The 15,581-nt window shown below is 42.1% G+C and overlaps 3 protein-coding genes and 1 long non-coding RNA gene across 5 annotated transcripts; 3 read left to right on the top strand and 1 right to left on the bottom strand.

Moving 5' to 3' along the window:
- The first annotated feature begins 152 nt into the window (after positions 1-152).
- LOC135433822 (uncharacterized) lies at positions 153-2,046 on the top strand. The gene is made up of 4 exons (XM_064690073.1): positions 153-170; positions 268-762; positions 820-1,021; positions 1,080-2,046. The coding sequence occupies exons 1-4, from the start codon at positions 153-155 to the stop codon at positions 2,018-2,020; spliced, it is 1,656 nt and encodes a 551-aa protein (XP_064546143.1). The 3' UTR covers positions 2,021-2,046.
- Positions 2,047-3,235: 1,189 nt separating this feature from the next.
- Positions 3,236-6,375, top strand: LOC135433823 (sporozoite surface protein 2-like). Its single transcript, XM_064690074.1, has 7 exons — positions 3,236-3,246; positions 3,333-3,421; positions 3,482-3,697; positions 3,763-3,807; positions 3,908-3,958; positions 4,023-4,157; positions 4,223-6,375. The coding sequence occupies exons 1-7, from the start codon at positions 3,236-3,238 to the stop codon at positions 5,818-5,820; spliced, it is 2,145 nt and encodes a 714-aa protein (XP_064546144.1). The 3' UTR covers positions 5,821-6,375.
- Positions 6,376-7,001: 626 nt separating this feature from the next.
- Positions 7,002-7,806, bottom strand: LOC135433834 (uncharacterized). The gene is made up of 3 exons (XR_010437148.1): positions 7,492-7,806; positions 7,226-7,418; positions 7,002-7,138 (listed from the first exon to the last, which is right to left on the bottom strand). It is a non-coding gene; the product is annotated as an uncharacterized LOC135433834 (long non-coding RNA).
- A 2,143-nt stretch (positions 7,807-9,949) lies between these two features.
- On the top strand, positions 9,950-12,024 carry LOC135433819 (shematrin-like protein 1). 2 transcript variants are annotated; one of them, XM_064690071.1, is made up of 4 exons: positions 9,951-10,103; positions 10,187-10,280; positions 10,346-10,696; positions 11,376-12,024. In XM_064690071.1, the coding sequence occupies exons 1-4, from the start codon at positions 10,077-10,079 to the stop codon at positions 11,393-11,395; spliced, it is 492 nt and encodes a 163-aa protein (XP_064546141.1). In that variant the 5' UTR covers positions 9,951-10,076; the 3' UTR covers positions 11,396-12,024. The 2 variants fall into 2 exon arrangements, with proteins under 2 accessions (XP_064546140.1, XP_064546141.1); XM_064690070.1 differs by lacking the exon at positions 11,376-12,024 and having other exon boundaries at positions 9,950-10,103; positions 10,346-10,992.
- The last annotated feature ends 3,557 nt before the right edge of the window (positions 12,025-15,581 follow it).

A 15,581-nucleotide genomic window follows, 5' to 3' on the forward strand; every position in this document is an offset into this window, starting at 1 on the left:
ATTAAGCCCAAAACCTACCCCGCACAATCAAACCAAAAAAATAAATTATATATACAGCCAATTACAATAAAAACAAACAACACACAAGAAAACACCACAAGACATTTTCTCGCTCTCTCTTCTCTTCAACTTCATATGTACGATATGCAGGCATGTCCTCAACTCTTACAGTTACAGCGCCCAGAAGCAGGCTATATAAATTGATGTTAGGCAGTCTTAGAGTAGGTACAGAAACTTCTACAACAAACTTCACAGCACAATTTTCAGCCAACTCAAACTCTCAATCACAAAAACAACAAAACGTTATACTCTAAAAAACATTATCTTTCAACAAAAAACCCCCTCCAACAAAAAAACCAAACCGAACCAAAAACCTTATCCAATCCAACACAACAACAACAACAACCACAACAACCACAAAATACTTCAGACGCCTATCGTTATGGCTATGATGTTGGTAAGACTGGAAACTTCCACCACGAGACGCGTGGCCCTGATGGCGTCACCTATGGCTGTTATGGTCTGATCGATCCCTATCATCTGCTGCGCGCAACACACTATGTGGCCGATGTGCATGGCTACCGCACCGTGGAGCCGGAGAAACCAGTGGAGACCTTCCCGCCCGGTCTGTACAATGAGACGAACGGTGGACCGTCCAAGCCTGGCATCCTGCTGCAGTGGCACGAACTCTACTTTCCCATTGGCTGCGGCAAGTTTGAGGGCGGTGCCATCCATGATATACCCTATTTCGTAGTGGATGATGTAAGAAGACGCAGTGAGATCATCCGGATAGCTACTTATGTGCGATCGTATTTCTAGAACAAGAACAAGGGTGTTGGCACATCTGGCTCGTCGCTTTCCTCGCTTAACATACCTGTACTGAAGGGTGAGGGCCAGAAGAGTTTGCCCATTCACAAGCAGGGACCGAAGGGCCTGTTTAACACGAACGAAGGACACACAAACGAGGGACCTGGCGATCAGGCTCCGTCCTTCCATTCGGTGGCATCTCTTAGACCCGGCAGTGAGCTTTTGTCTGGGAGTACGCGGTGTTGTGGCGGATTCAAATCTTTGTGTTTCAGATGATGGAAAGTACAATCCAGAAGATAATCGCTATCAGCATATTGTGGGTCCCGAGGGCGGTTTCGGTCCTAATGGAGGATCAATTGGCCCGAACGGAGGTTTCGGTCCCAATGGAGGACCAATCGGTCCGAATGGAGGTTTCGGTCCCAATGGCGGACCCAACGGTCCAAACGGTGGCTTCGGGCCTAATGGTGGCTTTGGACCAAATGGAGGATTCGGACCGAACGGTCCTCCCGGCCCCAATGGACCCAATGGTCCCAATGGACCCAATGGACCCAACGGCCCACCTGGACCCAAAGGACCACCCGGACCACCAGGACCTCCTGGACCATTCGGCGCGGGATCGGGAGCCTCAGGAAAACCGGTATATAAGGATGGCGATCGCACTGGCAGCGGTGCTGGCAACAATATCGGTGGTGGAGATGCCACAGGCCCGGGCGGCGGTTTCGGTGTCGGTGGCGGTGACAAATACCAAACCGGCACCGGTTCCGGCGCTGGTCGCGGTGACAGATACCAAACCGGCAATGGTTCCGGCCAAGGTGATGGTGGCAAATACCGTCCTGGCACTGGTACCGGATCTGGTGATGGTGGCGCTTACCACACCGGCAGCGGCTCCGGCCCTGGCGGTGTTGGCGTCTATCCTCCCGGCAAAGGTTCCGGTGTTGGCGGCGGTGATGCCACCGGTCCTGGCCCTCTGGGCGGTGGTGGCCAATATCGCCCTGGCAGTGGTGGCAATATCGGTGACGGTGATGCCAACCATCCAGGTGGCGGTGATGGCAACCGTCCAGGCGCCGGCTACAATACTGGTACCGGCGTCGGTGGCCGCCCGGGCAGCAGCGGTAATGGCGGCTATAACGGCAACCAGCCCGGCACTAATGGCGCCTACACTCCAGACACAAATACCGGTTTTCCTGGGGCCATCAAATACACTTCAGGTTAGATCAATTGAGATTTGTAATTGCGCCGCCGCACAGACAAATTCAAAATTTGAACGAGCCGCTGAGCGGTTTTGGGGGGTCTCCACCTAAGTTAAACAATTTACAGGTATTTTTCTTACTTAATTTTTTTTCAAAATTTAATTTGCAGCCCCATACGCAAAGCGGTTTGTTCAAATTTTACGCTGCTTTGCTGGCCTAGCTCTAAGTTTCATTTATTTTATATATCTTATGCCTATATTATGCTAATGTACATCTATTTATGATTTATTTTAAGCAGTCTTGTTTTTATTTTCAGCCAAGAAACTCTGAAACCAATTTAATATCTGTTATACACCTCTTGTTATTATTTCAAAAAACACACACAAATCTCAAATACTCAGGCACACACCACACAGCAGGGCAACTTTAGGGCACCTCCCAACCCCCCCACATAGTTATCTTTATCGTTATTAGAGCACTTTTGCTAAGAGCGCACAATCAAGCAATAAATCTCTCTATATCTATCTCTACCTTTTCCTCTGTCTCTCTCCCTCTTTCTCTCTCTCTCTGTCACTCTCTGTTTATTTATATATATCTCTGTTTCTGTACTGTATCCATCTTTTGCATCTGCTATCAAAGACCAAATCGGTTTTTGATCAAAGGCAAAGCCAATTATTATTTATGTTTTCTTTATATCATCGTTTTCTGTTTTGTTTCTCAGTTCAGCATTTGGCTGAGACACTATGCACCTTCACATATTTTTCACAAGTTACTTCACACTTACTTTCTCACTCATGCACGAGAACTAAACATCTTTTACTCAGAAAGCACACGCTCCCACACACATGTACTCATGCACACATGCGAACATGCACACATGCACACATGCAAACATGCACACATGCAAACATGCGTATCACTCACTTTTTGGATGCCTTGGCACATTTGTATTATTATTTATTTACACTGCACATTGACACGCCCACATACAAAACTGCTTGAGCAATATTACTAACGGGCTATTGATTAACTAACTAATTTTTGGGTATTTTGGTTTATTTTGAAATTTAGTTTAACCGATGTAATCAATCCATATCAAGCTGATTACCCAACGCATGATGTTTTCGCATGCATTTTAGTTATTGGTGTTTGGTATCTTAGCAAATCCCCCGTAGTTGTAAGTTATCTGTAGGTCTATCAAAATATTCCTTGTAGCACCTATCCGTGTATGTAGCACTATGTACGCACTGTAATTAGTAGTTAGTTCGTAGTTACACTATGTATACGTAGTTCGAGTCGAAAAGCAGCCGATCTCTTTATACTTATCCTTACAAGTTTAATAATCGTATGCTTTGCATCGCATTACTCTCTATTCCCTATAGGAGCCGGTAAATATAATAATCCTAGGGGCGGAAGTTATAATGGTAAGGCGAGATATATAAGATCTGTCGGATTTTTGCTTACGCGTCAATTTCTTGATATAGGTATTAACGATGGAAAATACTATCACGATGATTCTGGCAAATATGTACATGTTGAAGGCCCCACTGGACCTCCAGCTCCACCATATGTGCATGTAGTCGGACCCGAGGGCGGCTATGGCGGCAACGGAGGCAATGGCGATGGTGGCGGTACCGGAGGATTTGGTCCCAACGGACCCGGCGGACCAAACGGACCCGGCGGACCCAATGGACCTGGCGGTAACTTGGAGGCATTTGTCAAGTATTAGAGTGAATCTTACATTTCTACGCTTACCTTATTTCAGGACCTAAGGGACCCAAGGGCCCACCCGGCCCTCCCGGACCACCAGGTATGTTTAAGTTAAGCTTAAGTAATAAAAAACATCGTAGGACACAATGTTTTGGGTTTTCGGTAATGGTATAAATTAAATGCCCATTCTTGCGATATAGGACCACCAGGACCTAATGGACCCGATCGTCCAGGACCCAAGGGACCAGGCGGTAAACAAGATTGATTAAAATTATACTTATGTTTTCAATACTAAATGCGGAATATCTGGTACAGGCCCACCCGGACCCCCAGGACCAACAGCCAATGGCGGACACGCTGAGCTAGGTCCACCAGGACCTCCCGGCCCAACACGTCCCGGACCCCCAGGCCCACCTGGACCACCCGGCCCAACTCGCCCCGGACCACCCGGTTAGTGGAACTAACCATAGTTTATGTACAATTAAAGAAATGTGTTATATTTTCGCACTTTCAAGGCCCAACATACAAGCCGAACGATCCCAGGCATTCGGACAAGGAGACACCTGGCTACCTGCCGCCAAATCAACCGGGTAAAATCGTACCACCCCCATCCCTTTCACTAGTCAAAGAACCGACCAATAAGCCACAAACTTTCAAGCCAAATTACGATAATTACGATAATTCTGTGATTAAGAAAGTGTCGTCAACTAAAACACCACTAACCTATATTCCACCTTCTTTCCCAAATACCGTTCCTATCCATGTTCCTGCGAATCCCACACCACGACCGCCAACCAAAACAATAACGACGACGACGATAACACAGCCAAAGGTCCCGGCTATCACTATTAATACGGATAGACCAGTAAAAGGCATTACAACAACTGTAACAACGGGTAATTTTGATATCCATAAGACAGTACCAATCGTACCCGCACCCGCACCCGCACCCGCACCAGTACCCACACCATATAGACCGATACAGCCACAACCGCCACAATTTGTCAACACATACAATCCAAAGCCGACGCCGGCGGCTCCGATCGAACCAATACGAACCACGATCAATATACCGGCATACAAGCCATCGACGCCTAGGCCATTTGAGGCAGTACCGACATACAGACCACCCATTTACCCGACCGAACCGAAACCGACGAAAACCATTTACGTTGAACCCAAGCCCATCAACAAGAATGTAACTCCACGTCCCTCTCCCCCATTGCATGTGCCGTCGTATACGCCAAACAGCGAAACCTGCGTTTGTAATGCCGATAAGACGCACTCATCAAAAACAACCTATACCTCCTCCACCACCTATCCCAACTCAAATCCGGCCTCGGTCGACTTTAATAAACAATTCAACGGCTTCAATGGAAACACGAATTTCGGCAGCATAATGAACGCCATGTCACTATCTCAATTGCCCGTCGTGCCGCAGGCACCTGGCCAACCGGCCTTCTATCCACCCGACAAGATTCCCAAGGGTGCTGTGATCGCCTTCATGCCCGTGGTCATACTGCCACAAGAGTACTACGCCAACTGCGATGAGAACACCATTAAGACGGCCAACAAATATCAGAGTATTGATCCTTTCCCGCTGGGCGTACAGCCAGCCTCCATACCGAATAGCTTCAGTGTGCACTCGATTCTCGCCGGCGCCGGACCGAAGGATCAATGCATGTGCCCATGCTCCTGCACACAGAATCTGGACAGATACCACAAAAAGCGCGAGACTAAGGCTGAGGATGTTATCGAGGCGAAAGCGGCTGTTGAGGAGCCTGTAGCGGCAGCTGCCAAGTCCGCAGAAGTGAAGGTTGAGGCACCTGTTGCTGAAGCTACCACGCCTGTCGAGATCAAGGTTGCGGCACCCGTTGCCAAAGCTGCCACGCCTGTAGAGGACAAGGCTGATGCACCAGTTGCTGAAGCTACCATCAAGGTTGAGGTCCCCGTTGCCAAAGCTGCCGCGCCTGTAGAGGACAAAGCTGAGGCACCGGTCGCTGAAGCTGCCACGCCTGTCGAGATCAAGGTTGAGGCACCCGTTGCCAAAGCTGCCGCGCCTGTAGAGGACAAGGCTGAGGCAGCCGTTGCTGGAACTGCAAGTCAAAGCTAAGAGCCGACAACGACAACTAGACATCACAATTGACGTCTGGACGTCACCGAAACTACCCAAAATCCCAGTTCCCGCTTACAAAACCCCAGCTCCCAGCACCGCCCGAAAGTCCTGCACAACTCCCCAGCCCGCAGCACCTCAACTAACCCAATTGCCAGTTAACCAGCTTTAGTCTAAGTGTTTTTATTAACGAGATTACTCTCAGCCAGGAAAGGATATAAAAAATGAAAAAAAGGAAAGAAACTAGAAAAAAAGTTTATAACTGCCCGTTGAATGTGTTCGTTTATTTTTCATTAAAAAAATAATCATTTTGCTTTTGTTTTTGTACTCGTAATACTCGAAATGCACTCCAAGCTTCCTGTCAACTAAGCCTCTAACTTCCTTTGATAAATCATTTTCTTAAATGTTTTTCGTATGCATTTTGCACATGTGGCTAAAAAGAAAGAAAAAAAAAACTATGAAAAACGATGGGAAAATTTAAATTGTTTGTGACATGTTGTTTATTATGCATTTTTGTATTTCAATGTATTAATCTGTATTTTGTTCACTTTCTTTAGATTTTAGTTGATAGTTTATTTAATTTCTATACTTAAAATGCTTGAAACGGAGAAATGAATTGTTATGTCTAAACAGAAATTATGAAATTAAATAAAATGTAAGAAAAATCAATGATTAATTAAATTTATTTGCCCCATTTGCTCTGTCTGACAAGTAAAGTAAGTTACTTGAATGCACAAAAAAAGAATTCAACTAAATTTGTGATAAGAACATATTTGACAACAATTAAATTTGACAACAATACAGCCCAAAAGTTTTAAAATCGTGGTAAACGCTTTAAAATCGGGTAAAAAAAGTAACATATTTTTATTACTTTAAAAAAAGAACGTGTAAAAGGGACACCAGGACACCAACCAACAAAAAAAAACCTCACAAATGGGACGAGATTTTTCTTTAAATCAGCCAAAATACCAGGGGCTTTATAACCATTTATAGCCATTTATAGCCGTTTATAGCGGGTTTTAGCAGAATTTTAGTAGTTAGTACTGCATACTTTCGTGCTGTCTACATAATACGTTGAAATTAAAATTAAAATTGAAATATCTCGGGTACCATATGTCCGATTTCGAAATGATATACCTCTTTCTTCTCGTACGGATCCCGGCTAGCGATTGACATTCTGAATTCTAAGAAATGGCCCAATTTGAGAAAAACTACTATGTTTTTTGCAAAAATTACAATGTTTGCTGAAAATGGCTGTGACCACGAGTCGAACGAGACCAATATTTCCAAGATCGGGGCTTATTTGGCCGAGATACAGCTATTTAAAAAACACGAAAAAATTGCGTTATCATTTTGAAGATTTTTGTTTTTTTTCCGATAATTCGGCTAAAAATGGAAAGTATACCTTTTTGAACTCGTACTGATCTCTGGAATCGACTTGCATACCACGTTTTTTGATTTTGTTCCAGTACGAATCTGCTTTAGGGAACGCTCCGCAGGGAGTCCGGGAGTCTTCCTGACGCACCACAACAGCTACAAATACTTAGGGGTACACTTAGACTTAACCTTTAGTAAACATCTCAAGTATCACAGGAGCCCTGAAAAGCAGATTAGGCAAATTCAGATGGCTGCTCAACAGTATCTTTAAAAAACAAAGTAAACAAAACCTGCCTAGCTCCTGCCTGGCGATATGGTATTCAAGTTTACGGTATTGCTGCAAAATCGCGCCTTACAAAAATCAGGGTGTTTCAAGCAAAAACGCTCCGCTATCTGTCTGGTGCCCCCTGGTATATGCGAACTTCCGATTTGGAAAAAGACCTAGGACTAGGACAAACTACATAACGCGACTGGGAAACCATCCAAATCGACTGGCTAGGCGCCTTCTCAAGAGGCGTCGAATTGGAGGAGTCCGAACGCGGAGGAGATTGCGGGGGTCTCATCCAATCGATATCCCAGATCGATATACATATATAGTCACCGTAACCTTGTTAATTTTATATTAGACTTAATAGTAGACTAAGTAGTATTGTAAATTTTCTAATAAATTTAATTTAAGTTGTTCTTATAATAACAGGAAAATCAAAATAAAGCTAAGAAATTTTTAAAAAAAAAATAAAGACGTAGACGTTAATTATTTTGCCTCGTACAACAATTACTGAGAATAAACCAAAATTTTGAAAATTACTTTTTCTTACAAATTTAACATAAATTATGTTAAAAATGATTTGTTTTGCATAACCTGAACAACTTTTCGGGCTTCAGCTTCGACTTGCGATACCCTAACAGAGGGTATATTCAGTAACAAAGTGCCTTAGCTCCTTTCGTCTTACGTTTCAATTTAATATGAAATAAAATACAAATTTTTTGCGAGCGTATTTTATATTCTGTAAGCCGTAGAGAGCGGCTTCTTGTTGTTTTTACAGCGGTTCGTTGGGCATAAAATTCTTACAACCAATGAAAAACATTTATTTAAATATGCTAAAGAGGAAAAATATATTTTTTTTTTGGCTGCCTTGGGCCATAAACAAATTTAAGACAGGTTCGAAAATCAATTGGCATTCAAAGTAAATTGAAAACAAGTTGATTAAAGTGCAATGAAAAGTCTTCCTTTTATTAACGTTCGCTGCAAGTTCATAAAAGGCCTTTTCAATTCTGATTGATATATTTGACTTCTAGTAATAGCTCTTACATAATGTGGGAAAACCTTTAAGATACGTTTAAGAGTACCAATTTGTATTATGTCTATGCAATTTGTTCACCTTGAATAATGGCTACGTAACCCAGTTTTTGTATTTTATAGTTTACGACTGTGTCAAGTCAATATTGAAAATTTGTAATTCCCGCATCGCACAAGCCCAAATATTGTTCACACGTTTCGCTAGTGTTAAAAAGATATGGATGGAGGCTATGTATATACGCTTAGATATAAGACAAAGCAGGCATACGCTGAAGCCGGCCTATTGAACTTGGCATAAGGGCAAACTAGATATGCGTTGCAGCAGCTTACGAAATTGGATTGGATATATGTAAATATTTTGTTGGTCGCCAAATAGCAGCAGCTGTTCTCAGCCCGAGTCGCTTCCTGTCGATTATATCCTGCGCACTTCTAACAAAATTGCCCAATTAGTAGCCACACCTCAGCGTTACCTGAATGAATTTTAAATGCATGGGCTCAGGCGTATTTTGGATCTTATGAAGTTTTTGGCTATTATCTTTCGGCTCGCCCTATGGCAACAAAAGCCGTTAGCAGAGTGGCAACAAAGAAAAAATTGAGAGAAAAAAATACAAGAATAGCTGGCAAATATTTGCATACGCGGCGCAAGTTTTTGGCCCCTGCCGCAGATTTGTCTCTCTGTGTGTGTGGATAATTGGAATTAAAGATATAGTATGCAAACAATATGGGTACTTGCATATCGTCTGGAGTTCTCCTAAAAAAAAAAAAACTGCCGTCGGTCCACATGAAAGAAAGCGATCTGTGTGAACCAAGTTAAACAAAACGATTTCCAGCGTTTCGTGTATTTGTGTTTGTTAAAGTTTAAAGCGCAAATATCTAAAATTAAACTCACGCACTGGCAACAAACAAGCGACAAGAGACAGCCAAAATGAGGCATTTATTTTGTCACCTGTGCCCGAGACAAATATTAATAATGATACATAATCGCACAGCCAAAAGGTCGTAAGTATAGTTTAATTTGAGGTTAAACAAAGGCATAATTCACAAGAATTTGAAAGAAAACATGACTAGGGGCACAGTTTATAGCTAGAATTATTTTTTATATAATCACAACATATCTGAGCTTACAAGTAATTGTATTTTTGATTTGTTTTTAATTTTTCAGTTAAAGAAAATATCGTTTTAGTTTTGTAGCTCGCTGTCAGCCCTGAAAACGTAACAGCTTTTGAAGATTTTCTGTTTCTTTTTTGGGGCCGCACTTGCCTTACGTGTCGTATGAGTAATAAAATTAACGTAGCCGCACGTTTTAGCTGGTCTTCGAAGTGCGACTTGGTGCTGGGGCCAAGCTTTATTATTGTTTCGGTTTGTTTGTTTCGGCGACGTTGACGTCTGCGTCGACTTGAGCGCAGCAACTCAGCCGGAAAATGAAAAATATAAATTGGCCCCCCGTCTGGGAAACAGAATTATTTAACGTACAAGCGTTGTCTCAAGCAGTTGTCTCTTCGCGCGTTCTACGGTGCCGCTGTCAAACGTATCTTTTCCATTTGCAATATATACGATTTGTCAAAAAGTACCTTTCAACATGAACGCCAAGTGTTTGCCGCTTTTAGTGAGTATTAAAAAAAACAACAAAAAGAACTCAGTTAATCCAAAAAGTGTATTATATACAAACACATATTTGTCGAAACGCAGCTGCTCGTGTGCGTTGTGGCCTGGGCTGAGCCATTGCCGGCGGCACAGGATGCCAAGGCGAGCGATTTGGCCACAGCTGAAACCTCAGCCAAACGTAAGCGACTACAAATTTATAAATAGCTTTTCCTGAAACTTGGCATTGGTTGGCGCGTCCTTAAGTGTTGAACTTGGGCGGTTTACTTGGACAGGGTTCTGGTTATCCGAACTATGGCTACAACTATCCCAGCTATGGATACAACACTGGTTACAACAATAGACCCAACAATGGCAACTATCCCAGCACTGGTTATTATCCCGGCAATACATACAATGGCGGCAGCGGCTACTATGGCAACACGGGCGGCAGTGGTTACTATCCCAGCACGGGAGGCAGCGGCTACTATCCCAGCACGGGAGGCAGCGGCTACTATCCCAGCACGGGAGGCAGCGGCTACTATCCCAGCACGGGAGGCAGCGGCTACTATCCGACGACCAATATACTGGGCTCCGCAGGCTACGGCGGCTATGGAGGTAATGGCGGCTTAAGACAATATGCGGGCTACTGGCAGCCAGAGTATAGTGGCCAGCGTTATCGTGGCTATGGTTATTACCAGGACACCGATCGCTTTGGTCTGCCGCCGGCCAGGGAGCGCGATTACTATCGTGATCGCAGCAACTATGGCGGGTATCGTGGCTATGACTAATGCTTTTGTCTGGTTGTTATTGTTGTTGTTCTTGTTGTTGTTGTTGTTATTGCTCTGCTTTGTATATAACGTGTGCTTAATGCTAATCAACTAGCAATAAAACTTTAATATCTACTAATTTAATTTAAGCAGCATTTTAATAATCTAACAAAATATTCTATAGCCCGCTGTCAGTTCTCTTTTCAGTCACATCAAGCGGCAAATGATGAAATTGTAATCGGTGCCTGGGTTACGCCCAATTGCACCCTGTAATTTGTCATTTTGTGTGGTGTCATATGCAAGCCCCCTCGGGGGTGGTGCATATAATTATGTGCTTTTGTGTGTAACTGGGCTTAATGTGTGGTAATTGTTTGTCTTAACCATGGTCATGTCATTTGCATGCCAAGCAGAAGGCGTGCAACTTCCACTGGTGCCCAAAAGTATGCCATGTTTTCGTCTTCGCACGCGTTGCCAACTTCTGATAAAAAAAAACATTGTTTTCTCTCTCACTCTTACATATTCCGCAGTACGACAGACATACGGCTAAGCGCGCCAGCTGCAGTGTGACAGAGACAGAGACACCCGCTAAGAACTTGAGCAACTGTTATGCCTCAGCAAGCAGAAATAACTACAACAACAACAACAAGCAGCAGCAGCAGCAGCAGTAATAGCATCCCCCTCCTCGTAAAGCTTAACATGCACTTTAATGCAACTGTAAACGTCGCCCGCATTGCCCGCTTTCAACTTTAACCGACTGCATTCAGCACTTTGGAACGCGTGCCTCTTCTCATGCCAAATTTGACGCCAACAAAAAAAATAAACAAAAAACAAGAAAAATGATAATAAAAAATAATAATAATAAGATAAAGCAGCTGCTGTGGCAGCGGCGGTGTCCGCGCTTGCGTCTTAGCTTAAAGCAAAGTCATGTTTATATTTTCATTCTTTTGTCTCGTCGGGCTGTGGCAAGCTGCATAGTGGGGGCGATGTAAACAAAATGCAGCGAAGCGTGTTTTTCCCCACCAAATGCCATTTTCAGTTTCATTTTCTTTATTTCGCTTTTGTTTTGGCCTTAAGCAACGGGTGTTGACAATTTTAAGTCTCTTGTTGATAAGCTAAAACCATTTTTCTTGTTATGGAATCCAAAATAAAATATATCCCACACATGTACATAAAAAATGAAGAGTGTTTGATGTATAATCTGCATAACTTAAGCAGTTGTGAAGGTCAACTCAACTATTTAGTCACGCTTTAAGGCTTACTTACTTTAGGGTAAGTTAAATTATATATATTCTATCTGACTATCATAAACTCTTCCTGTTTATGTACATATACTTATATACAGATATAGATATATACAAATTCTATGTGATCATAGCCGACTCTACCTAATTACATATTTATATATATATCTATCTGACTATCAAAAACTCCAATTATTTTTCTACATATATATATATAAATGTATATATGTATATACATTTTCTCCGACTATCATAAACTCTACCTATTTATAGACTCTTAAGCTTTTTATTTGCCAATCCACAACAGCAATATTAAAAGCTTAAGCGTATATACAAAAACATATTTTACATTCCACACCGAATAAATAGGAAAACTTTTCAGAAAATTCTAAATAATAAAAAGCCTTTGGTGTTAATTTGAGAAATTTTTTCCCATCTTTAAACAGAGCCAAAGTCAATATACAACAATTACGCATCATATGACAGCAATTAAAACTAGAGGAATTATGCCCGAGAAAATATTCCACGGCGCGATCAGCTCTTTAATCTATCAATGCGCATAGTTACTTGCCGCCGCCAACTGGTTCCATTCAGTGAATGCGACGCTTCCTTCCGCGGCGCCCATAAAAAAAATTGTGAAAAAAAAACGTACGTATGCTGTGCGGAATTTTATTTATGGCTAAATTGTTTAAAACATTTATGTGGCCATAAAAGAGAAGCCGAAATCGCACATTTTTTCCACTGCTGCAGTAAAATTATGATCAAATGGAACTAAGCAAAAATATTGCGCATACGCAACGTTGCCGCTGTAATGATTTTTGTTATTGTTGTTGCCATGTTTGTTGTTGTTTATAGAAAATGTTTTTTTTTCTTTTTATTTTTTTTTGGCACCAGCCCCTCGCACATTTAAGGCAAATAGAAATAATTAAAACATTGACAGTGCGCTGAGCGCGTGCTCGCCGCGAGTACAATAAATAAAATGATAAAGAAATGGAATTATTTATTTTGGCGAGCGGCATTAACGTCGTCACGCGTTGAAATCTAATGTTAACAACATTTTAATTAAACGCCAACAAAAACAACAACAACAACAACAGCAATTTAGCCAGATTAATGCATATGAACATTTGTTGTTGGATTATTGGGCAAACGGCAATTTGCTCAGCGGCAACAAGTGCAAATATTTGTCTGGCATAATTTTAGTGCTGCCCTCGTAAATGTAAGCCAAATTCTCGTTATTGCGCTAATAATGCAATCGCAATTATGCACCTCCTCCTTGATGGCAGCTGCTGAGCTGGAGCAGACCAATGAAACTTGTTAGCCCAAGTGTTGACGGGACTTTAAGAACTTAAGCAGCTCTTTTCACGTACTTAACAGCAACCCATTGAGCTCGGCTAGAGGAATTGCTTATTCAGGCGCTATTGCCAGCTAAAAGTTTTTGGCCTGCAGCTAAATGTCTTAAACTTTTCATAACACTTCAAAAATTTGGCTGCAGCTACAGAATTTGCGACTGCGCAAGTCTTGGCCAAGATTTCTGCGGGTTTTCTGTTTAAAGTGCTGCTCGCAAAGCGGCTTAAATATCGTGGTTTATTTGTATACAAGCCATTTGCAATTCAGTCCGCTAACTTTTGGCTAACCCATATACAAAAATAATTTTTGTTAATTTTTAAAACATTTCATTTGTCAAAAGCAGCAAAAATATGAAATTTTCTTTGGTTAATTGCACATACTGATTGTCGACAGCTGTCTGCCAAAGTTGGACAGTTTAAGTGACAGTAGAAACTCATTAGGCAGTCGAGTCTCATTAGAGAGTTGCCAGCGTGGGAGTAAACTGGTGTTAATCAGTTCGCAGAGCCAATTACTGACTTATACATGCCTGGAATAGTTTTTAGGTCAATTGCAAAACTTGCTTGAGTGTAGGAACTTAGTTAGGAATAGACAAACAGACTTGGCTATATAAAGTCACCTGTTGAATATACTGCCAAAAGGCTCAAAGCTGCCTTATACTGCCTTCCATTTTACCCACATCTCAAAACATTTTTAATGAGATTACCTTAAAATGCAACTTCACACATCTTAAACCATTTTTAATGAGGGTACCTTAAAACACAACTCAATTTATTGCAGAAATAAAATACTTTTTATGCTTTAAATAAAATTTTTTTAATTAGTTCAGCTCGCTTTTGGGTTTATACACTTTTCTGGCTGTGAATAAATTTTAAAAGGTTTTCAAACGGCATGCTTACCCAATTAGCACCTACGCGAGTTGGGCGTGCATGGAGTTGATTTAATTAAAAGAGTGCCACGTGCCCGCAGTCGGCAGGGAGTGCAAATCACTTAATATCCGTACAAAGTTCACAAAAAAAAAGGAAAATTAACGAAATTAATAAAAGTTTGGCATTGAAATGTTGTGCTTGCCAATTAAACGAACCCATTAGAATGCATAAAACAAAGACAAATTGTTAACGAAGCAGTGATAAACAATCGTCCATCCTTTGCAGAATCGCAAACGTGCCACACAGTTCCCCATGACAACAGCTAATCAAATTCGCAGCCAGTTAACATGCGTTATCAATGAATGGCACGTGCCAGGCGCCAGAGCAACGCAGACAATAAATGATTCAAATCATTATCATATCACACTTTATTTTGATTCTAGCCATTTGTTTAGCAGCAGCAGCAGGAGGCAAACATGCAGATCCGGTTGTAGGAGGCACGTAATTTATTGTGCATAAATCAATTCGGGAAGCTCGTTAATATTTTCCGATCTGCTTTCAAGCGGAATTCATGGATAATTGCTTTTCATTAAATGTGTTAACTTAATCAGGCACTTAATCAAGCCCTTAATGATGCAAACACTTCCAGAGCTGATCGAAGAGAACGGAACAATCGAAAGCCGGAGAAACCATTAAATGTCAGGAAAGTAAAAAAAATAGTAGAAGAAAAGAAAGGATGAAACCCAAATATCCCAGCAGATATATTTGTTAAATTCATCAATTGGTAAGCGAGAATGAGGGGGTTTTCTTTTTATACCCTGAATCCAATGAAAATGGGTAGAAGGGGTATAATGGTTTTGTGCAAATGTATGTAACAGGCAGAAGGAAGCTTCTCCGACCCCATAAAGTGTATATATTCTTGATTAGCATCAATAGTTGTCTCGATCTAGCCATGCTCGGCTGTCTGTCCGCCTGTCTGTGCGCCTGTCCGTCCGTCTTTCCCCGTGTATGAACGACTCAATCACAAAATCTACAAGAACGTAAACGTAAATCCTCCAGCTGCCCGCGCAGCACATGTTTGTGTGCGACCATCGATAACTTGACAAGTTATCTCTTGGGCTTTAAAGGCTAGACTAATCAAATTCTAGAATAGTATATATCAAGTAGCGCGAGCTGCACTTGGTGTTGCTAGAAGAAGGTTCAGGGTATCCCCTAGTCGGCCCCTCCCGAATAGAGCATTTTTACTCGACAATTTGCAGTCGCTGACATTTTACAT

This window comes from Drosophila montana, unplaced genomic scaffold, assembly GCF_035044405.1.
Source record: "Drosophila montana isolate Dmon_TW-CO22-7 unplaced genomic scaffold, ASM3504440v1 contig_3231_1, whole genome shotgun sequence".
NCBI lineage: Eukaryota > Metazoa > Arthropoda > Insecta > Diptera > Drosophilidae > Drosophila > Drosophila montana.